This window comes from Amblyomma mixtum, chromosome 8 (genome assembly GCF_055824585.1).
Source record: "Amblyomma mixtum isolate Tamu chromosome 8, ASM5582458v1, whole genome shotgun sequence".
NCBI classification, from domain to species: Eukaryota; Metazoa; Arthropoda; class Arachnida; order Ixodida; family Ixodidae; genus Amblyomma; species Amblyomma mixtum.
In genome coordinates this window covers 130,265,078-130,288,007 of record NC_143019.1, presented here as the reverse complement: position 1 = coordinate 130,288,007, position 22,930 = coordinate 130,265,078, and the positions used below count along the sequence as shown (strand labels likewise).

Sequence of the window (22,930 nt, the reverse complement as noted above, 5' to 3'; positions counted from 1 at the left end):
GACTTTCTTCCTCCATTAAGGAAACCGCGAAGCGCAGGCAGCAGCAGCAGATTCTCAGTTACCGCGTCTGCCTTTATATGAAGCGACTGTTGTTGCGCTTGCCATTTCTTAATGAGTATGCCGCATATTCCAGAGGCGCTTTTATGGGTGACTGTTAGAGATGACGTCCCCCCCCCCTCCAAACTTATGTTCCCGACTGACGAGAGCAAAGAATGTTGAGGTGCGCTATACCTGCGGATGCTTAATGGCTTAGAAAATCTGATAGGTATTAATTTAAATATGCATATTTATATTTATTTCATTTATTTATTTACATATACTGCAGCCTCGATGGGGCGATTGCAGGAGTGGGAGGAAGAAAAAAAGAAAAGGAAGAGAAGGACAACATATTTAAAAGTGAATGCCAATAAAATACAGAGCAGTAATTCAGCAGATTAATTACAGATTTGGAACAACGTTGAAAAGTAAGTTTGATTCCAGAGAGCGTACATCATTGGGTAAAGAATTCTATCTTTCGATAACACATGGAAAAAAACTAAATTTTAACATGTCAGTCCGCGCGTGAATGGGTATTACATTCAACGGCTGGTAGCTCCTTGTAAATGAAGGTTTTGAAAATTGCAAATACTGAGACAATGAAGCAAAGCGGGATCAATTAACAATACCATGAAAATATTTTAAACACTCATTGTCGCGGCGGGTACAAAGGAGGGAAAGGCCTATGGCAGGAAGAGTGCGTGAAGCTGAAAAACTTCTGTCATACCGTCGGCAAATAAACCGTACTGCTTTCCTTTGGACGGATTCCAGCTTACTGATATCGGACTGTTTATGAAGATTCCAGATTATCGACCCATACTCCAAAAGTGGAGTATGAGTAGACATTAAAAATTTATACCAGGTGTTTTGGGGAAGAGTAAGGAATTCTAAAAAATAGCTCTTTTAGATCAAAGTATAGTTTTTCAGCATAGTATTGCCGGTGTTTGCGGACACCAGAAAACCGGAGAATGGTTTTTAGGAGTAAGCTGTTTAGCTAATTTTTAATCATGAACTTTTTAGCTATTAGAGTTAGGCGCCTATTTGCAATCAGATTTGTAGCCGGCCGTTAGGAGTAGCTATATCAGTTTAAAATACGCAGTTACGCTTGGTGCTGTGGCTCGACAAAATTTTGGCTTTTTTGTCTAGTTACGTGCACTGGAAAGGTCGCTTTGCCTGCATGCTTTTCGAAAGCGCAGGTGTTTGGCACGATGTAGCCGAATTTTGTCGCGCTACAGCGCCGAGGGCGGTCACGTTTTCGAAATTCTAAAAACTGATATGGCTATTACTAACGACCAGTACAAGTCCCTAAGTGCAACCAGTTGCCTAGCTGTGTTAGCTAAAAAGTTATTCATCAGAAATTAGTTCTGCAGCTTACTACTTAAGACAATTCACTGGCGTTCCGGTGTCCGCCAACACTGCTAATCCTATGCTGCAAAAGGCCATATTTTTACCCCAAAAAGCCTATTTTTGAAGAGTACTTAAAGACTTCCCTGAAACATCTGGTATTTGAGAGTGCCCTAGATGTAGCACAAACGCAAAACGCCGCTAGAAGCCAGTGCAGTGCACCAAAGCTTTGAAGAAAAAAAAACGCACTAATGCACTAAAAAACTGGCGCACTAACGCACCACTGCTGAATAACTAAGTGCGTGTCCTTGAGCTTCAATGTAAGGAATGGTTTAGCGGGGGCCTCGGGAAAGCGAGAAAGACAAGACTGCAATGGGAGCATTTGGAAATCCGTCGACGTAAGTTGCGACTGAAGTTTCTTCACGCGATTTATCATTGTTCTGTTGGCATTGAAAGAACGAAGTATATACTGGCACCTCGTTATATATCTGACCGCATAGTCCACAGTTTCAAGGTACGGGATATTGCCTCAAAAACTGATGTATTTCGATTGTCTGTTTTTTCCAGAACAATACGCAACTGCAACAAATTGTCTTCACACATTGCTTGCATTATTTTTAATGATGTTTTCTTTCCTACCTTATAATAACAATTTCAGTTTCGTGGTTCTGTGAAATTTTTGTTTTTGTTTTTCTTTGTTTTGATGCAATTTGTACGTTTCCATGGCTGACACTGCTTATGTTATGTTTGTTTTAGAGCGCAGCTCTTTGGCGTCCGTTCCTGGGTTTCGCGTCGGCGTCGGCCTCGTAACCAGCTCCGCCCCCCTTTCATCCCCCCAGCGCTATCGGCGTCAGCGGCATCAGTCAGTCGCTGCTATCTCTTCCCTCCTCCCTTTATCGTGTTGTCCGCTTGCTGCGCGCGCTTCTGCCCCCATCGTTTGCCGCTGGGTGTACACGCCGCCCCCCTCCCCCCTCTTCCTGCGAGTCTCCGGTTGTCAAAGCGCCGGCTCGAACTTAATTCCTTTCTTCGCTCCTCCTCCAATGCAACCCCTGTGCGGTGGCAATCAGAGAGCCAGATCGGTGGCGGCGGATCTGTATATGTGCACCGCCCGAGCCGAAATTGCGAATACGTGTGAAAAATAAAAAAAAAATTCTGTGATAGCGCATACATGTGTTGCTCGATTTCTTTGCCTCAATCTATCGAAAAGGTGAAACAGCTTATTTGCTGCGCTCAAATTTCGCATTAGGAAGTAACGTAATCGTCGGTAATTTTTTTTGTGTGTACCCTCCCCCACTGTAATGCCGCTTGGCGCTGTGGGTAAATAAATAAATAAATGAATAAATAAATAAATAAATCATGAGGTTAGTGTTCGCTGCCGCAAAGAGAACGCTGTGAAGCTAAGACCACTCGGAAAGGGAAGCAAATGCCGAGTCAATGCCCTCTACTTACGACCCGGAGGTTCAGGTTCTTGCGTCGGCGGTGCTTGTGCTGCAGTTAGAGCCGCGGCTAAGGCTTGGGCCGCCAGAAGACCCCCGGGTGCGACCGCTGCCGGTAAAAGTGGCCACTCGTTCTCGAGCACTGGTTGCGGTTCCGGCGGTGGTTCATCGGGCTTGAGAAGTTTGAGCAGCAGCGGGTTGCGCGAGCACTCACATGGGCCAAGCTTGAGAGCTTCGGTAATTGCCTCCTGGTAGTCGGCCCTCTCTGCCAGCGCTGGCCAGCGCTCCCGGAACCCGTTGAGGTCCCTGCGGGCCGACCGAAGAAAAAACGGCGTGAATATAAACAGCCCAGAGACGCATGAAAGGTCCCAAAGCAACACTCCTCTGTTCGTGTTGTCTGTTCTCGTTGTCGCATATAAATGAAGGCAGCCAACAGCCACCGAATCCAAGGATCACTGAAGCAAGGTGTGTTGCTGGGCTGAGTTGGTTGGGGTACATCTTGAGAAAAAACACAGCGCTTGCAGACAAAGGACCAGAACAAGCGCAGTTGTGTGTCCTTCTTGTTCTGGTCCTTTGTCTGCAAGCAGCGCAGTTGTGTGTCCTTCTTGTTCTGGTCCTTTGTCTGCAAGCAGCGCAGTTGTGGGTCCTTCTTGTTCTGGTCCTTTGTCTGCAAGCGCTGTGTTTTTTCTCAAGATCACTGAAGGTTTTCTTTAGATTGATTGATTGATTGATTGATTGATTGATTGATTGATTGATTGATTGATTGATTGATTGATTGATTGATTGATTGATTGATTGATTGATTGATTGATTCGGGTTTAACGTCCAAAAGCAACTCAAGCTATGACAGACGCCGTAGTGGAGGGCTCCGAAAATTTCGTCCACCTGGGGTTCTTTAACGTGCACTGACATCGCACAGTACACGGGCCTCTAGAATTTCGCCTCCATCCAAATTCAGCCCCCGTGGCCGGGATCGAACCCGCGTCTTTCGGGTCAGCAGCCGAGCGCCGTAACCACTGAGCCTCCGCGGGGTGTGGTTTTCTTTCAATTTGTGGTGTTCATCAATGAGAGAATACCAGAGAAAATATATTAAGATAATTGATTAAAATGCAGAAGAAAAAACCAAATGCCACCGGTAGAAGCCGAACCCAAAACCTCCGAATTTCTCATCCCGTGCACTGCCAACTGAGCTACGTAGACCGCTGTCCGATCTTTAGCTTTCGGGGTATTTACGTGTAGCGTGACCCAACCATGAGCGTTACAGCGCCACACTCGTCCATAGAAGGGCACATCGTATGTCTTGTATTACCACAAGTGCCACGTAGGAACATGATCGAGCGGTGAGGGTGCAAGTTGTGCGAGATCGCTACGTTCTGCCAGAACCGAAGCCCTCGTTAGCTACGGAGGAGATAAGAGAAAGGAAAAGAGGGGCTCGTTCTGACATACATGAAAGATACCAACAGTCACCGAAACCATAGAGGTCCGTGTACTGCGCGATGTCAGTGCCCGTTAAAGAACCCCAGATGGTCGAATTTTCCGGAGCCCTTCACTACGGCGACCCTCATAGCCTGAGTTGCTTTGGAACGTTAAACCCCCATAAGCCTTAAACCATAGAGCAAAGGGGATTTTTTTATTTTATTTATGGCGTTAATAAGTGGGAGAATACTACGTAGTTATTTAAAGACAATTGGTTAGAAAGCATAAAAAAAAACGACAAACCGCCGGTGAGATTCGAATACGACGGCTGTAATAAGTAATCATAAAAGACTAAAATGGATTAGAAATACCCTGGAGCAAGAACACTAGCGCTGCATCACATTCGTGCTTGATTGATTGGTTTAGACGTGCTAAAAAAATCTTCTCGGCTCTAAGTTCGACTCTACTGAAGGTATCCGGATATATTTTTACCGCCTGCTGTGAAAACCACTGCACTTGGTGGGCTTTGCATTCCAGCTCTATCGTAATGAAATCGTTGAGGCCAGGGCCGATCCCGCCACTTTGAACGCGGCGCTTATTCAGCGTTAGCTCTTCTTAGCTCTATCCTACACTTTCCCGCTTTCGGCGTCGGCGCCATCCGCAAAATGCAAACCTTGGCTACGGACAAAGTTACAACGCATCAGCAACAGCACAGCATGTTTAAGTTTTTTTTTGACGGCAGCGCCAACGGCGGTGGCTCTCTCGGCTAATTTAGCAGGCTGCCAATACGCATCACCGTCTGGCTGCATCCTGCTTCACCAGCCAAAGTGTCGGTGTACAATAGAGCCTAGCAGTTCAAATCAGAACACTACAAAAATGATTTGTGCTCAGAGCAGAGCTAACTCTCAAAATTGGGGCATGGTAACAACACTGAGTTTTTTGTCATAGCGTTAACATGCGCAGTTTGTGCGGAGGAGGAAGAAACTTTTATTTGTCGTATGAAAAACAAAGCAGGGGTTAGGAATAAGGTTTAGAAAGCGCGTGGGCCCTCTCGGCAGGGCTAGATGGCTTGAAATCCACGCTAAATTGCGACCTCCAGGACCCAATCCACCACCCGGTGTTGTGCCTCCAGGTCAGGGCTGAGCAGCGCAGTCTCCCACTGACTTTGGTTTGAGAATTGGAAGCTCAGAGGTGGTTGGTCCTCTGGTCATTCGAATAGGATATGATTGAGGTTTGCTTTAGAATGATTGCAGAAAGTGCAGCTGAAAGTATTCCGCGGGATACATCAGAGAGTAGATATAAGGATTCGGGAATGTACCCGTGTGAAGTTGCCGCCAGGCAATGTGATCTGCTTTGGAGAAGGATTTGTGCGGGAGTGGGTATTTGAGTCAATAGTTTCTTTAGCGGAGGGTGATTTCATGGTAGGTTACCAGGCGCTACCTCCTGAACCAGGGGCACTGGTCACTTTGTGCCCGATTGATAAATCCTCGCACACATTCATGAGCTGCCGTGTTCCCAGGGTGGGATGAATGTGCTAGCAACTATATCAGCCGGAACTGTTCTGTGGATAATTTGGCTCTTGCCAGGATGGAGAGAGCTGGGGCATGAAGCCTTCTCTTAGCAAAGTTCCTGATTGCTTCCTTTGAATCACTGAGGATGTATCCCGCCTTGATGCTGGCTATGGCGATTGCAATGGCCGCCTCCTCAGCCTCTATCGATAGTCAGGTGTCGAGGGAGGTGTCCGTCACCAGGAGTTGTCCGTGGGGGTGTAAGACGGCGAGTGGAAATGCTTTCTTCTCGGGATATTCCGCCATATCGACGTGAACAGTTTCCGGCAAGGGGGAGTACTGTTTATGCAGTGCTTTGGCGCTGGCGGCGCGTCGGCCGTTTTCATGCACAGGGTGCGTGTTTTTGGGGAGCAGAGGAATTGGTTTGCAATTTGATTAAAGAGCGATAGTCCGAGGGTGGCTGTGGTGATGCACCCAATTGTAAGTGTTCTAAGGAAAGCCCTTCCTGCGGTTGTGTGGGAGAGGCGTTCCTAGTGAGCTGCAAGGTGCACCTCAGCCAGTTCATCGATTGTGTTATGTACCGCTAGCTTGAACAGTTTTTTGGTGAAGGTATTTTTGGGTATGTGGAAGGCGGTTTTATATGCTGCGCGAATGATTATGTCTAACGACTCTCTCACTTCAGGATAGATGCACGCAAGAGATAGCACATGTTATACGGCTGAGGGCAAAGTCTTGCACTAGTCGCCATGTGACCGCCTCCCTTATTCCTCTGTGTTTGTTAGTAATTCTGAGGATGAGGAGAGACGTACTGCTGGCGCTTGCTTTGAGCTGGGCAATTATCGCATTATTTCTTCCACTGTTCTGTAGGAGCATTCCTAGTACCCAGACGGATTGGACTTCGTTTATGCGGGCACCATTGAGGGCGGTTATCACCCTAGGGGGGTTTGAGTCCCAGGGTTTTTCACGAAACACCAAAAATTCCGATTTACACGGGGATCAGGTTACGCTAATGCTCCTGGCATGGGACTGGGCGACATCTGTAGGGGTTTGAAGTGTCTCCTCAACTTGGCCATTATTTCCTGTATCAGACCAGCAGGTAATATCGTCCGCTACAGAGAATGTTCTGGGTGGAGAATTTCTCGAAGCTCATGGGCGAACTGAAGGAGGGTCACATTGAAAAGCAACGGCGAGAGGACCGCGCCTTGTGGGGTACCTGTTCCGCCCATATGGAAGGGGTCGGATTTGGCGGAGCCGAATCGTATTTGTGCTGTCCTGTCCTTCAGGAAGGCTGACGTAATTGTATGCCACCTTCCCAACGTTCAGATTACTGAGGCCCATGAGTATTGCCGAGTGCTTACCATTATCAAAAGCTTTAGATAGGTCTAGTGTAAGCATCGCTCTCGGCCGGTGGGAGAGGTCTGTGCCTAGGATTTCATTTCTGAATTGGAGCACGACGTCCTGCGTGGACAGGTGTCGCCGGAACCCGAGCATAGTGTGCGGCTGGAGTTGCTGATACTGTTTTTGCGAATTATTTCAACATTCGTCTCCTTTTCAGCTTTTCTCTTGATAGTTTTGTTTCAGGCGAAGTTATGTCTTCAGTTAAAAATAATTATCGCCGTTGCTGAAATCGATTCCACAAACCCTGCCCTACGAATGATTTTTGGCGCGTGCTGCCGTGCTGAAGTTCTGGCAGGCAGACTAGGTTCTGCTTGCTCCAGTAAGAGACGTCTATAGTTGTCGCATAATGATTCTCAGCATTCACATCCACCAAAGTGTAGTTGTAAGGCTAGAAATGAGTTCTAGTTTTACCTAACCAGAGCGATTTCTAAGTCTCAGCTGCAAGCTTCACGATGTGCTCGGACTACGTGAGGTTGCTGTTGGTATGGATTCTAAGATACTGGTACAATTCAGCTTTCGAAAGAGCTGAGTTCAATCATAACGCGTTTTTGAAGTTAGTGTGCTTGCTTATTACCTACGAATATCGGCACTTGGGAAGTAGATCGCTTCATTAGCCATGAGAAACAACATGTTTGCATGCTTTTGATTTTCTATCTGAGCGCTCGATATGTGTGCATAATTCTATAAATCATGCGCATAATTACGAACGTACTGGTGCGTCTTACTCTTTTGTATTTGAGGATAATTATTATCAGCTCATTAGATTCGCTTCGGGGCCTAGGCAAGCAAGAATCACGCTGTGCATTTTTTTAACAAGAATACCTCATGTACTGAATGAGGCTGAGTAAACTGCTTTCATTTGATTCCGGTGGCCCCAGAGCGGCAGGTCACTCACTGAGGTTCGCAGCGGCCTACACGAACGCACAGCAGCAGCTCCGGCAGCCTGGCGCTGTCCGCTGCCCTAGCAGAACACCAGCGCGCTATAGCCTCCAGCACGTCCACTTCACGCTGGACGCTGAGCTCCGGCGATGCCAGCAGGTCGTACAACAGCCACTCCGGTATCTTCCTGAAGCCCTCGCTGTGTCGCCAGATCTGCGCCACGAATAATGAAGTAGTCAAACGTGGTAGAAGTAACGACGTGCTTGCAAACACGGCAACTAATGTTTTTCAGCGAGGATTGTTGCTGGTACTACGTCCCCAGTACAACGTGGCTTCACTCTGTCCCCGATGACATCATAACTCCCTGTACGCAGCCGTAAGGGGTAAACGAGCCTACATGGATTCGAACCTAGAATCTCTTGATCCGTAGTCATACGTGTTTTCTGTTGAGCAGCAGGTCCAGACACACACCAGGCATTTATAGTGAGAGGTAGTACTTGTTACTGCTACGTCCCCCGTTACAGCGGGGCACTCGGAGATAGAGTGTCAGCTCTACGTGCTGGTGACGCTTCACTCTTGATTCACAGCACAGCTCCGGACACGCGCGTCCCCGCCATACAGAAGTCACAGGCAGGGCGCATCTTCTAGGGAGTTATGAGTACTTGTGATTAAAGACGCGGTAGCAGACTTGCAGGGTGTTGACAATGTGAACACCTGAACCGCACTGTGGAAGAATGGGTGTAACGGAAAGATATTTTAGACAATTTGCAATGGTCGCATTAGCTGTAGTTAGTTCTTGCGACTAACGCAAGAAGCGCGAACTTAGAGCATTTCTCTCCCAGTGCCTATGCCTTCTCCACGTAAAAAGTGAAACCATCTTCTGCACTCGAGCCCCAGTTCATCATCATCATCAACATTTATTGTCCCTTAAAGGCCCCTGTCGGGGTATTCCATAAGGGGGGAGCGTATACAAGGTTGATGTGGAAAACAAAGGTCACAAAAATATAACAATGCAATATAGGAACATAAATAGAAGCAAAGAACGCGATAGTTAGAACGGTGCAGGTAAAAAATGCCTTTAGGCAACAAGCACCACACACGTCGGAGAAAGGTTAGGGCAGCAAAACTCCATACAGGAAAAAGGATTTCATATAAACACAAATCGAAGAAAAAAAAGCCATGTCAACCCAGGTGATCTAACAACATCGCCTTAAACCTTGCGGCATCGTGCACATTTGTTAGTGAGTCCGGCAGAAGGTTCCATTCTTCAATTGCGGTCGGAATTCAGTTGTCTAGAATTCCAGTTGTCAGACAATTCAGTTGTCTAGAAGCCGCTAGTTATTGTTTACAACGCTTGATTCGTGGCATGAATGATTAGGGGTTCTCTTGAAACACCAGATGCATAATATTCCCGACTGCGTTTCTTTTCCTGAATAAGATAGGGCTTCCCTGAGACAAACTATACCCTTTTCTATTCCTAGCACGCGCTCGCTCTCTCCTTCCTTGGATGACATCCTGCGACAGCTTCAGACATTGTGACGCCTCCCGAACATGCGTTTAACGCTCTTTTCTGTCGCAGCTGTGAATACTGAATATCGTTCAAGTGCGAATTCTATGGACAAGGTTTTAGTGACTAGTGTGACTGTACCGTGTCTTACAGAAATAATCGCGCTTAGATGGAGGCTACAAGTAGACTTGAGCAATGCTTCTAGTATAGTATAACCGCTCTTATTTTAAGTGTGCCTGCAGCATCCACTTAAGTAGAACATTTTTGAAGACACGTAAAGCCACACCAGTCACTAAAACCTTGCGGATGGAACTGGCCCTTGAACGATATTCAGTAAATTCGTACTGTGCTTGATTTGGCAGGAAATTTCGATGATTGTAGGCCCAACCCTCATTGTTGCCGAAGTGGCGAGCGGAAACAAGTCAAGTGCCATTAGTACGGGCGCACTCTATTAAGCATCCCGTATCGAACAACTCGAACACAGACAGGCACCAGAGGCAAGGAAACAAGACGAGCACAGCGCTATGAACTGAAGGTTTATTTCCGTGCCACTACGCGTAAATACATAGATGACATCAGTAGTATCTACAATGGCTCACTGACTGAGAGAAAGTACACGAATTACAGCTAAAAATGATAGGCAACTTTCAAATGATGAGGAATTTCGAAGGCTGTGCGCTATCCGCAGCCGAGCTGGATGGAAAGCTATGCGGACAAAAAACCTCGAAGATCTGCGTGCCTGCCGACGGGCGCAACGCCACATTTGGCTCTACCTGGACAAACTCCCACACTTGGCTCTACCTGGACAAACTCAGTCGGCAAAGGCGGCGTGACTGGTTCTACGCTGGATGTGCTCCAACCATTAACCAATAATTGGCGGATCGTTATAGGTATGCATACGCCACTTCAACAGCTTCAACCCTCCGCTGCACTCTCTCTGCATGAACGAAAATCCTTGAAAGAAGTCTGAGAACAATAATATAGACTGCTTGCTGTGTGTGGGGTCAGGGCCTTCGACACTCTCCGCAGATAGTCAGTCAGGCATCGCACAAGTGGTATTGCCAGCGTTAGACCTGCCTTTCACAACTGAGGTATCCATATAGCTATCGCAGAATCAAACGGACGCATGTCTCTGCGTTACGATGAAGTGACCTATGTCGCCATCGCAAAGCGGCTCTTCGTCCTCGACTCCTGGAGCAGCGTTTCTGCAAGCTATTCGAGCCTACTTAATCGTGAAATATACGGAGCAGGCCCACATCTTCATCGACGGTTCAACTGCTCAAGAAACTTCTTCCTGTGGCCTTTATGTGCCCTCAACAAGCCATGTCCTTTATTACTGGTTGCAGCGGAAGACATCCTCTACGACAGCTGAGCTTCACGGCACTAAAGAATCTGTTTCCTATATCCCGCGCCAAACCACCGGCCGATGGGTTTGCTTTACCGACTCCAATGCATATCTGCAGATCCTGTCCAGACTGGTGAAGGAAACCAATTATTAGCCCATTTCTATTGACATCGGGTATCTGCATCATTTAGCTATTGTCGCAGGCTACTGCATAACTTTTCAGTGGATATTAGCAGACTGGCATTCTGGCCAACGAAAAAGCAGATGAAGTGGCGCGTAAAGGCCACCAACATCGGAGATACATTCTGATTTCTTGGCGAAATCTGATGCGTCCGAAACGGATTTGCTTCTGAAGAAATGTATTGGCTCTGGAGCTTGCCGACACATCACTACAAGTTACTTTACTCAGTCGACCCTCATCTAAGATCAAGACTCCCACACAGAATTCCTCGCCATCTGGAAACACTTTGACTGATCATTTTAAAACTTCGCGAAGCCGGGACAACAAAACGAGTCACAAACTGCACCACACGAAGTGCAGACACGTCTTCACGAAGGTATGAATTGACTGAACAAGAACCAGCTAGCCCATCTTCACACCTTACTTTATAACCGACTTCCTGAATGCTGCATGTATAAACGGCCTACGATACCGTTTCCGTCAAATAAACTGCCCGCTTTGGGACAACTGCGGCTTGAACAAAACTGTCGAACAAATCGTGCTTGAGTGCCCTGCTTATGCTGACGAGCGTACGCATTATGAACATAACATGGAGAAGCTCTCCTTAGTGCCTCTAACAATGGATAGTGTTTGAGGTCTCTTAGCTTGCCTTAGGCAACAGAGACATGCAACCAACTTTTTCTTTGCATATATAAATTACGTTGGATGTCTTGCAAACTTCAATTTCGCCTTGCATGTTACCTTCATGCATTCTTCACGCAGGAAGCTTTGTTAGACGATTTATCGGATTATCTACTTGATCATTTCCTATGTTAACCCTTACTTGCCGATGTACCTTAGTACGCACATAATGGCCGCATTTTTTCTCCCCTTTATGTTTCTTTTATTTTACCTTTTCCGCAGCGCTGTCCACCCGTCTTCATCTTCCAAAGTTCCTTGCCCACGCTGAGTAGCAGGCTAGAAATTTTTAAATGCCTGCTAAATTCTGTGCTTTTTCATTAAAGGGCTTCTCCCTTTCTCACCGGTCGGGAAAGACACACAATGCGAAAAAAGAAAAACGCGACAACAGCAACAAAAAAAAAACTCAGTGAATCAACAGAGAATATCAGTACCCCAGAAGTGACAGCTCTTTTTGCAGCAGTGCAAACAAAGCGCCGCTGACAAATGCATTTTCCTGATTCATTACCTTGTATGCCTCGATTATTTCCCTTGCGATTTTGTCCTGGGTCTTTGCGATGACTGTTGTTTCACGATACAGCGGCACGAACTGTTTTTTTTTCTTTTTTTTGCCAATTCACAATTCCTGCAATGAATTCTAAGGTGTTCAGAAACTACTTTTGAAATTTTATAGCAGTATTCGTTTAGTCTTTAGTTTATACAGCATCCAGATTGCCCTACGTACTGCCCACTGCAGGGCACACGAACGTTATAAACAGCCACCCTATTGCAAGGCACGAAGCGCTGCTGGTTCTTCATTGTGCACTTAGCCACCTTACCCTTTTCGTCACTCACAGCTCGGCACAAGCAAGCCATATGATCAGGCGCAGAAAAGAGAACACAGACACCAACTTTTTTCCCAACTTCTTTTTCAGGAGTATGAAATTCCATGCAGATATGGAATCACAGCGACACGTTTGCGACTCGTGTCTGATTCTAGGCATCATGAGTGGCTCAGCTTGACATGCTCTTCTTTAGGACCGACTCGGCCATTGACGTCAGAAGCTCAAGTGGATAACCAGAAGAAAGCAGCTTTTTGACTTGTAGAAAGCTCGAGTGCCGTACTTGGCAGGAAGATTTTGTTACTGAACTTTTTAAGCAGTACCCAATGTGTTAAAAAGCTTTATTTTTTTCTTTTTTGCGTGTTTGTGTTTCTATACCGGTGCCATGTATGTATATACTTAGTGGCACGAACATAAACCTTCAGATGATAGTCAGCGCAGTGTTCGTCTGTTTCCTCGTTTCTTGTGCTGGTCTGTGTTCGCGCTGTTTAACACCGGATGCTTAACCAACTAGCCCGCCAAGGCGTTCTAGCGATTATTGGAAAACCGCGGCGGTCGCATTTGAGCGGAGGCGAAATTCTGGAGGCCCGTGTACTGTGCGATGTCAGTGCTTGTCAAAGAGCCCCACGTGGTCGAAATTTCCTTAGCCCTTCATTAGGGCCTCCCGTATAGCCTCAGTAGCTTCGGGACGTTAAACCAAACCGTGATTGGAAAACTTAAACTGAGATAAAGAGTAGCGTAGATAGAGAAGAAACTCAGGTTATTGAGAAGATTGAAATTAAGAAAATGATAGGCGCTTAGACCGGACATGAATGGCTACAAGAGGTTGGGGATACCTCGTTGAGGTAACAATGGATTTCATGCTTATAGATACATGACAGGGTGGAAAAAGGATATGCATGGTTCCGGACCGGTCAGTTTAATGCCATGCGGGTTGACCACCTTGAATCTTTCGACACGGATGGCATAGAGTTGATCTGAACAGCATCGTCGCCTCTCGTCTCCTTAAACTTTTCCAACCTGGGCGCAGGACTATACCTCGCTGGACAGCTGTGAGCATCGGGTGCATGCAAGGGCGAAGTGGTATACCCCTACACGCACGAAGAGTTCCAACGAACAGTATGGCAGCAACCTGTTAGAATGGATGATATGCCGTCTGTGTAAAATTGTTCAAGGTTGCATCCCACAAGAAAGAAGAGGTCAGGAAATATGGGGGAGGGAGTGTCTGCATTTGACGAGAGGCTCTGTAATTCGAATTCGAGCAATTGTAACGCGAAATTTGGGACCAGTAGCAGAACCCTCTGCCTTGCAGGAGAAGCAGTCGCACCAATTCTTACGGTGCTGATTACATGGCCGGGTAATGGAATGCCTTCGGCTGCTCACCTTGTCGAAGTGCGCTCTTACGTAGGCCATTACGGCCTCGCTGAGACTTTCGGAGCGGTAGCGGCGAGTCTGTAGCAACATGCTCAAGCAGTTCTCGGGCACCAGGAACTTGGGAAGCTCTTGCAAGCACTGCTCCCGGGCCTCGAGCATAACCAGCATGTCGGCAGCCTCCAACACGTCCAGCACGTTCTCACTGTTCAGACGTAGCTGCGGCGGGTGACGAAGGCGATAGCCACGGTTGCCGCCCCGAAAAAAAAATCCACTTGCACGTGCCGCAATGGCTCAGTGGTTAAGGCGCTCTTCTACTGAGCCGGAGTACCCATGCTCGAACCCCCGACCGCGGCGGCCACGTTTCGATGGAGGTGAAACATAAAAGGAGCCCGTGCGCTGTGTGACGATGTCAGTGTGCGTTAAAGAACCCCTGGCTATAGTGCCTAGAATATACCCAGGTGGTCGAAATTAGTCCGAAGTCCTACACTGCGGCACCCCTTTCTTCCTTTGTTCTTTCACTCCCTCATTTATTTATTTCTTTATGGCTTAGTTAAGATTTCCACCGAGGTGTGAGACAGATACGACGCGATTTCTTTTCCTCAAAAACCAATTTTCAACGACCGCTTGCTGCGTTTCGCAGTGGTGGCGGTAGTGATGAAACACTTTTTAATACTCGGAGAGTTCGGGGGTCAGAAGACCCCGCTACATGGTCGCTATCCTTAGTCCGGGACACCGCACGAAGAGGCCGCGCCTCGCGCCCGCTATACCAGAGCCCTTTGGGTCTCCAGTGAGGAACAGTTGAGGAGGGCAGTCTCCCATGCCTCTCGGGTGGGGGTGGGGGAAAGGGGAAGGTGAGGATTCTGAGTACATGCTCACACCATGTGAAACACATCGCCGACCTCTCTACTGGGTTCGACTAGTGCATCTGCAGATGTGCTCCGTCTTGTGCCCTGTATTCAGGGACTGATATTTTACAAGGAACCTGCCAGTATAGGCACGGTACCCTTTTAGAGCTACCGTTTATTTTTACAGTCGCATATGTTCAGGGCTTGTTTCCCGATACTCCGGAGTTGGTGTTTTGCGTTGCAGGAAGGAATGTAACAAGAAACTGAAGAAATGAATACAAAGAAAGCAGCTTGAACGTGATCACACTAATTAATCAAAATGCGGTGATGGCATTGCATAATGCCACGGTAACGCGTCATACTACCTGTCACGCCGGTCGCATGCCTTTATGGGCCCTTTCAAAAAGAGGTCGAAGGGCACCACCATATCGGGCGTTGGGTTGTGACAGTAGAACAGGGAAAAGTTGACGGTTAAGTTCCCGCACTCTCAACAGCCAGAATAACCTGTTGCTGCGAGGCTCCTGTGGAGGTCTGTATATTGTTTAGCCACCGTCCTTTATGGTGCGTAACACGTGGACGTGGGTGGACACACAATGCGTGATGTACGCCACCCCACGCACCTACTACACACCCCTGATCAGAATAACTGCGACTCCGATAACAAACATTTCATGCTAGCCGAGATTTAACTGAAATTCTTATTACCATGAGGGTATATGCTCGGCGCGTTTTTTAACGAGAAGTTTGTTTTAGAACTCTCCTGCAGTGTGCTCCAGTGGCTCGTTGCCTTCATCACGTCGAATCACAAGTTAAAATCCACATGGGCGCTCTGCACGGCCAGTATTCAAAGGTGCACAACTATCGCAGACTTCTGGCTCTTCGGTGTACGCAGAGCTGAGCAGATAATAAGGACACTTTGCCTGCGACCATTTGAAAAGCTACAAAGTAGTTTTGCGCGCATCTCATTTTGAACAAACTCTTTCATTACGGGGCCATTTTTTGGTACGCTTCCTGGGAGAGCTTTACTGATACCTACGGTAAAGTTTGGCACAACATAAAACAATCATGTGCGAGGAAGACAGGACGACGCGCTTGTTTCATGTTGCGCTAGCGTTTGCCGAAGAATATGCACCAACTCGACCAGCAACAAGTTTTGCTTGAGTACTGGCACCTCAGCGGACAAATTTTGAGCTGGTGAAAACTGCCCATTGCACTGACGTCCTCACTGACGAATTTTTTATCCATTGGGGGGAAAATACTTGAATTTTAAAATTTTCCTAATGAAGGCTGTATGATTATCTACAAACATTTACCGCCCTGCAACATTGTTACAATTATGCAATGTATCTCGCGTTCTCACATGTACACATCATGCTTTAAACCTAACTCCGGGTAAATTATGCCCCAACACGCCGGCATGCATGTTGTCATGACTGGGCCTGCACGCACCATGAGACGCCATTCGCCGGTGGAGCCTTTCATCGCATGTCCGGTGACGTCGCAGCATTTGGTCACCTGTCGTGGCACGCGATGGAAATTTCAATCCTAGATTGGGCGCACGTCAGGCCTGCTACATAAAGACACCTAGGGACACTGGGGTGACTCATGGGTATAATAAGACCTGCGCCCGACGCAGGAGTGTGGACTCGAGGTGGACTCGTAGTGGTCTCGTGGTGAACTCATCATTGTGTGGTGTGCGATGTGTGGGCTCTGTCCATGATCTTCCGTGCTGAAGTTCAGACGCGCCTCGGCGCTCAGTTACATCTGCATATTTCATTTCATTTCATTTTATTACTCTCAAGGCCGGTATACATATAAGCATTTGTTTGTTCCTTGAAAAAGTCCCAGGAACGTCCCTTCTTCTTCGGAGGGTGGGCCTCGTCCTTAGCATTCCTCAGGCAAATCAGTGTTCATAAAGTGCTCTGGCTTGGAAAACCACAAGCGAAAAACTCGTTCAATGAACTTCCTGTTAAACATGGCGACGTCCAATTCGTAAGTTATATTCAGCGGTCATATCCCAACCCAGGCTCATGCTAAGGCCGCGTGGATTTTCAATAAACGTTCCAGATAAAAGCATCTGGTCTTAGGACCATTACATCCTAGGAGTAGCCAAGCTGGGGCCAGACAACTTCATTTGGAGACGTCACGAAGAGGGGATCTGCTTGAGTCCTTAGCCTGTCTGCGCGCAGGTAGCGATGTGCAGTTTGAGAGACATGGAGGAGAACTCGCTATTGTCTCTTTCCTATTGCAACTCAAGGTAGAGCAGAAATAAAACATTTTGCTTACTGCTAATAGTGTAACGCCAACAGCATCTCAATGACGCTCCATTCGACGAATTTTCCCTTTTTGGGGGGGAATATGAGAGGTAAAGTTTGGCGCAAACAGAGTTTTGATGGAGTTTTTCAAATCGACGGAGTTTTCTAGCTGCTGCAGGAAAACGGACCCGAAACCATGACTTTTCATTCTAACTCGACAAAGTTAGCGTTACGGCAAGGAAAATCACTGCTGCACCCACGAATATAGGCTTTCTGATCGAAGCGCTGGCGTGAGGATGAAGTGCTTTGAGCCGTATAGAGGGCGGTTCCGTGACAGCCCGTCGAAAATAAAACCAACAGCCACATTAGTTATATCCTGAAAGAAATTACCACTCAAATTGGTATTTCCTTAGTGACACCACAATAACAAGTCTATTCCCTATATCATTGAACGCCAGACATTCCAAGGCGGGGCAAAGCGCGACTATCTCCAGTTTCTTTAACGCGCAGCCTCCACTCGAAGAGCATCTGCGACATAAATGGAATTTATTTTCCTTCCTTATCGAATTTGGCCTTCATGACATCGCCTAACTCGCCAGATTCCAGGTGTCCAGCTCTCGGAAGTTTCCGTGGTTCCTTTTGTGGAGCTCTGTCTGAGCTCTCATGGCACGTGTGCTTCTTTCGAGAAAGGGAGGCACCCTATAGCGGCCCTTTTGGGCAGTGCAACACCGCAGTTACCACGCGAACTCTCCAGCAAGGGCCCGGTGAGAAACTCTGGCACTGCACGAAATTTCCATGGAAACTTTTGGCTCATATGGGACATCTCTGTGGCAAATAATGATGCCCTCAATAGTTAAGTGCAACTCAAAAACACAGAGTCCCAGAGGCAAACGCCCCTCAAAAGAGACGCTGCAAGCAATGACGTCTACTCATCGTCGGGACCCCTGCGACCGGGACGCCGCGGCCAATCGCCTTACACCTGCCAGCCATCTGCGATGTCACTTTAGCAAGTACAAGTCGGTTGACCTCGTCGTAAGGACAATAGATGAACGCCATTAGCTGCCGGCACTCCTTTGAGGGCCCTCTGCAGCTGCGTTTATCAGCTGCAGAATACGGCGGCAGGCGCGCCCTCTGCGTTGCAACAGCCGCGAAGCGTGCTGGCACTGACCTGGCCAGTGTACAGGAAGGTGAGTAAGGTCTCGAGCGTGGATCCCTTGACCCCAGAGATGAGTGCATTCCTCGGCGGCCCGTTGTCCTTGTGGAACAGGGCAGAGAAGTAGGAGCTCGTCGCTCGGAGGAACGGTCGATGCACCCGGAACTCGCCACCGTCCGTCGTGCGCAGGACGGCGGTCGCCGACGTGTCGCCGCCGGGAAGCAGCCCGTTTCCCGAGAACATGGCGGCTGCTGAGGCAAACGCGTCTGAGCTGGCGGCTGCTGGGGACTGCGGTGGCGTGGCACGAGCTGTTGTTGTCGCCTTCAAGAAGGTAATGACGCTTACCTACTGCACACATGAGCACATGATGTTGTTGGTTCACGCTATGAGGGCAGCTTGACCTCCTCTTCTGTGCCCCGTGCTCGAGCGCTAAGAATCAACTTCTTCTTCGCTGGATCACAACTCCAGGCATCACAAATTAGAGCCTTGCACACAACACTAAAAATATATGGTTCCCCGCAGAGCCAAAAACGCTGATGTAAATTCCGTAATGAGCTACCTTCATCCTCAAAATTTTGTGGCTTGTCCCAAACGTCCGAAAGGGACTCAGGCTATAAAGGTGTTAGAGGTCGGATGAGACGAATAAAAAAAAGAGATAGAGACTGGAGCGGTGATGGTGAAACTTTATTACTAGCGGATACAGAAGAGCGATCAGAAGCCGCTCCCCGCTTAAACGACTGCCGCTATCCCTTGGGCAGCAGCTGTCAGTATTGTTATGGCTAGTCACCAGATGGCGCCATGTATCCGTTGGTGCGGCGTCGCTGTTTCACCTTTTCTTTGCTCTGTGTGTGGGTTAATAATAAAAAATGGCAGCTTGACAGTGTGTGTCGTTCCGTTGGCTTCGTGCCAAATGCACTCAATCCGCGACTCCCAAAGATCTGGTCACCCTGCGTACTCAACCAAAACCAACAGCGGCGTCGTCTTCAGCCAGCTTGATTAGCTTCATCTTTGTCCCCGGGAGTAGCCGCTGATCACCAGCGTTAAGGAGTACACTGATTTTTGTTTGTAGAGTTCTGTTTATTGTTCGTGTTGCACCTTGTACCTCGCTTCTTATCTAGGTTCGTGTATCAATAGTCTCTTTTTTGAACAGTGAGATCAGTTGTGAGAGCGCGGTTTGTCTATGTATTCCTTCATTTGTGTGTCCTGCGCCTGTAACAATTTGAAGGTGATTTATTGAACGATGAGCCTTCATGAAAGGCCCAGCGTGAAGGCACGCTGGGCCTTCACGCTGGGCCTTCATAGAAGATGATGCGAGGAGAATAACGGGTATTAATTCTTGTGCAACGTTTCTGGTATTAGTACAGAACTACACATATCCAACAAGCTGCTTGTACATCGAATAGCTCGCCACTTCGTGCTCAGTGTTTTTGAAAAGTTTTTATTTATTATTTAAAAATACTATTTGCCGGAGGCCGTTACGGAGAGGTTACAAGACAAGATATACAAGATAGTGGTGCTGCCGCAGTCAAGAACGGACCAAACAAGCAAATGATGCAAGAAAAGGCGCAATGTAAAGCAAGAAGAAGCAACAGACAAAATACACCAAGGTGTCATCAATTTTGTCGCAGCTGCTAGATGAAACAGATGTATCACATGCAGGAGCGCAAGCTTTTAGTCAGACAAATTACCATCTTTAAAGTAGTATTTAAAGAGAATGTATAAAGTCTAGTTAGTGTGTTTCCGAATTCACTTGCAGTGTCTAATGCTAGTTGTCTGTTGTTATTTAGAGTGCCTTCTGTTAGTTTCCGGCAGATGTCGGGGCTATCTTGAAAAGTGAAATATTTTGCGTCACAGGTCAAAGCGAGAGAGCTGGAAAGAGAACGAGGCGTTGCACGCGACCAGTGAAACGCGCGAGCTAACTCCAAAAGGCCGGATCAAGCGCGCATCGCTAGCAGTTGTAGGTGGATCGCGGCAGCCAGCGATGACGTTCCGGAAAGGTTGGTTGCGCGCTCGTTCTAGAAGTGCAGCATTTCCAACGCGCTTGATGGCACAGAACATTGTGCCCTGTACGAAGAGGACGGCGAGAAGAAGGTCAGGAATGACAAGGACGAGTGAGCGGGAGCAGGTTCATGGAAATAAACGTCGTTTGCGTATTGTTCTGAATTGATTTTTCGGTCGACTTACATTCGTGGAAAGATCTTTAGTGCGAAAGCACTACTTCACGGGGTCAAACCCTAGCAAGAATCTTGCGGGCGTCCTTGACCTTGAGGGTGCAGAAACGATATTGCCGCGGCCGGGTTTCGAACACGCCACGAGAGCACTCTTCTATCGCCGTAGCTGATCACGCCTGATGGTAAAATGCTGTGGTTGTTGTTGTAGCCTTTGACAGAGATGGCACATACCCACACTGGGGGATCGGCCAAGAATCGGTAGGTAACGGTTGCTATTCACCTGTACATAGCAAAGGCAAAATAAAAGCACACGGGAGAGCAACACCGGGACAGTCTACCACAAGGAGGGCGGGGAGTGAAAAAAGGTGCGAGTTTGGATTGAAGAGAAAGAGAGGGAAAGAGAAAAAAAAAACAAGAGATTAATTCGAAATATAATAAAGCATAAAAAAGAAAATACTGTAAGCTTTAGCAAGGCAGTCGATGAGATTCCAGCAAGAAATTTTGAACAGCGTCACAAACAGACCTGTGGCAATACGCTCTCGCGCTGTGCATTGCGCATCGTCGTCTTCGTCAACGTCCATCTACGGCGCGAACAGACCAGATCAGCTTAACCACGATTAGAGTTTAACCTGAATTAGAGCTTATCAAAGCGAAACCGTGAGCCAACCAGGCTAAACACATGGTTTCGCACGTCTACGCGGTTGAACTGCGTTGAAACCTTACCCCTTTTTCTTGTTCGGCATTAACTTTCGTGTGTCGCCTTCGAATCATGGCCGGCCTAGATTCGAAAATATATGCTATCTGGCGATACCCTAACAAACAACGGGTTGAAAACAAGCCACACTCTAAGATATTTGCCCTCGCACGCTGGAAGTTGCTCAGGGATGTTAATGGAGTATTTTTATTCATGTAAGAATCGCTTTCTTGTGAAAGATTTATATACTATTTCTTAAAAAATTATAGGCATATCCCGAGCACTGCAGCACTAATAAATGGTTTTCGAATCGCACTGAAAAGCAGTACAATAAATTAATGATTGTCATGGCCTTAGGCGCGGACAACGACGAGAACAAAGCGCTGTACCTCTGCGCGGAAGACGACGAGGACATAATGCGTGTTGTGGTGCTGCTCTGCCCGTCCCTTCGTTGTTCGTCTCTTCGAGTGCCTTTCCCTGTACACATATTCATTTCTCTTCTCTAAATGTGTTTCTTCTCGTTACATTACTGGTGGAGGTGCGGTCTCCAGATAACGCCAACACCAACACGGAGCTCCGCAGCGGACTTCATTTACAAATAACAAAACGATAAAGGACACAATAGCCTGCAACACAGCGAAAAAAAGCCCCCCCCCCCCCCCCTCCGCCCCCTTTGTTCGCATATAGCACATAACAGTGGAAGAGCCTGACTACACGAGCAATACATAACGAGTAAATCAAGAGGAAAGCATTTTCCAACGTGAAATAGTTTATGAACGTGAGTTTTTCATATATTGTAAGATTTCGCTATAAAAATTAATAAATCAGCAGGTATCCCCTTGGCAGGGTTGCATTTCTTGCTATTGACATTTTTGCTATGGTCAAAAAAAGTGCTCCATTGGTTTTCTGTGGCAGCCTTACCTACTCGATGCGCGCGATGGAAAAACTGCAAAAGATTGTGGTGCGCATTGAAAGAATGCACCATTACCTTCAGTATTTCCAGAACAGCACCTTACAATCAAGGCGGAAAGCTGGGCTAGTTGGTTTGACATAGTTAATTAAAAGACTAGCGCATAGAACTAGGACAAAGACAGAGAAGGAGACAGGACGAGCGCTAAACATCAACTAAAGGTTTACTACACCAAACATGTACTTAAAACACTTCAGTGGCACATGCGCACACTGAGTTACAAAAAACTAATCAAGAATTGGCAAACTGTTTGGCGAAACAGTTTGCCAATTCTTGATTAGTTTTTTGTAACTCAGTGTGCGCATGTGCCACTGAAGTGTTTTAAGTACATGTTTGGTGTAGTAAACCTTTAGTTGATGTTTAGCGCTCGTCCTGTCTCCTTCTCTGTCTTTGTCCTAGTTCTATGCGCTAGTCTTTTAATTAACTAGCACCTTACAATATTCGAGTATCCGATATTTTTGTCTAAAAATTCTTGACTTGGGTGCTAAGATGAACTCTCACTATTCCTCCTTAAGATACAAATAAAGAAAAACAATGGACGGCACCTGTAACAATAAAGGAAATAATATTGAACAGGACTCGTGCGGGCACAAAGGCTCGGCAATCAATATTTTCGACAGCGGCATATCGACGAAAGGAGCGATCCGAACAAAGCACCTCACGCACAAGGACACACTTGAATGAATTCGACGGAGGCTTCTTTAATTTCGCCCTGTCAGCCGAATCACGCAAGATGGCGCTCGTCCCCAACATTAGGCGAGAGTTGGCAGCGGCTTCTCCCGGACTCTGAGGCGCGCGGTGGACACAACGCATGATGCACGTAATTGCATGTTGGCGTGTTACAAAGCGCGACACTTCAGTCGCGCACAATAGAGTACCACCCTCCCTATCCGGGTCCCTCGCGTGACACTGCTGTCGA

General features: G+C 47.3%; 1 protein-coding gene across 1 annotated transcript in view; it reads right to left on the bottom strand.

Annotated features, from left to right (window-relative positions):
- Positions 1-18,419, bottom strand: part of LOC149334432 (kelch-like protein 6) — a 40,570-nt gene extending 22,151 nt beyond the window's left edge. The window contains exons 1-4 of the mRNA XM_089556238.1: positions 18,192-18,419; positions 13,933-14,139; positions 8,034-8,230; positions 2,830-3,122 (exon numbers count right to left, since the gene is read on the bottom strand). Of these exons, the coding sequence (XP_089412364.1) occupies positions 2,830-3,122; positions 8,034-8,230; positions 13,933-14,139; positions 18,192-18,419 (925 nt within the window). The remainder of the gene's footprint in view (positions 1-2,829; positions 3,123-8,033; positions 8,231-13,932; positions 14,140-18,191) is intronic.
- Positions 18,420-22,930: the final 4,511 nt, after the last annotated feature.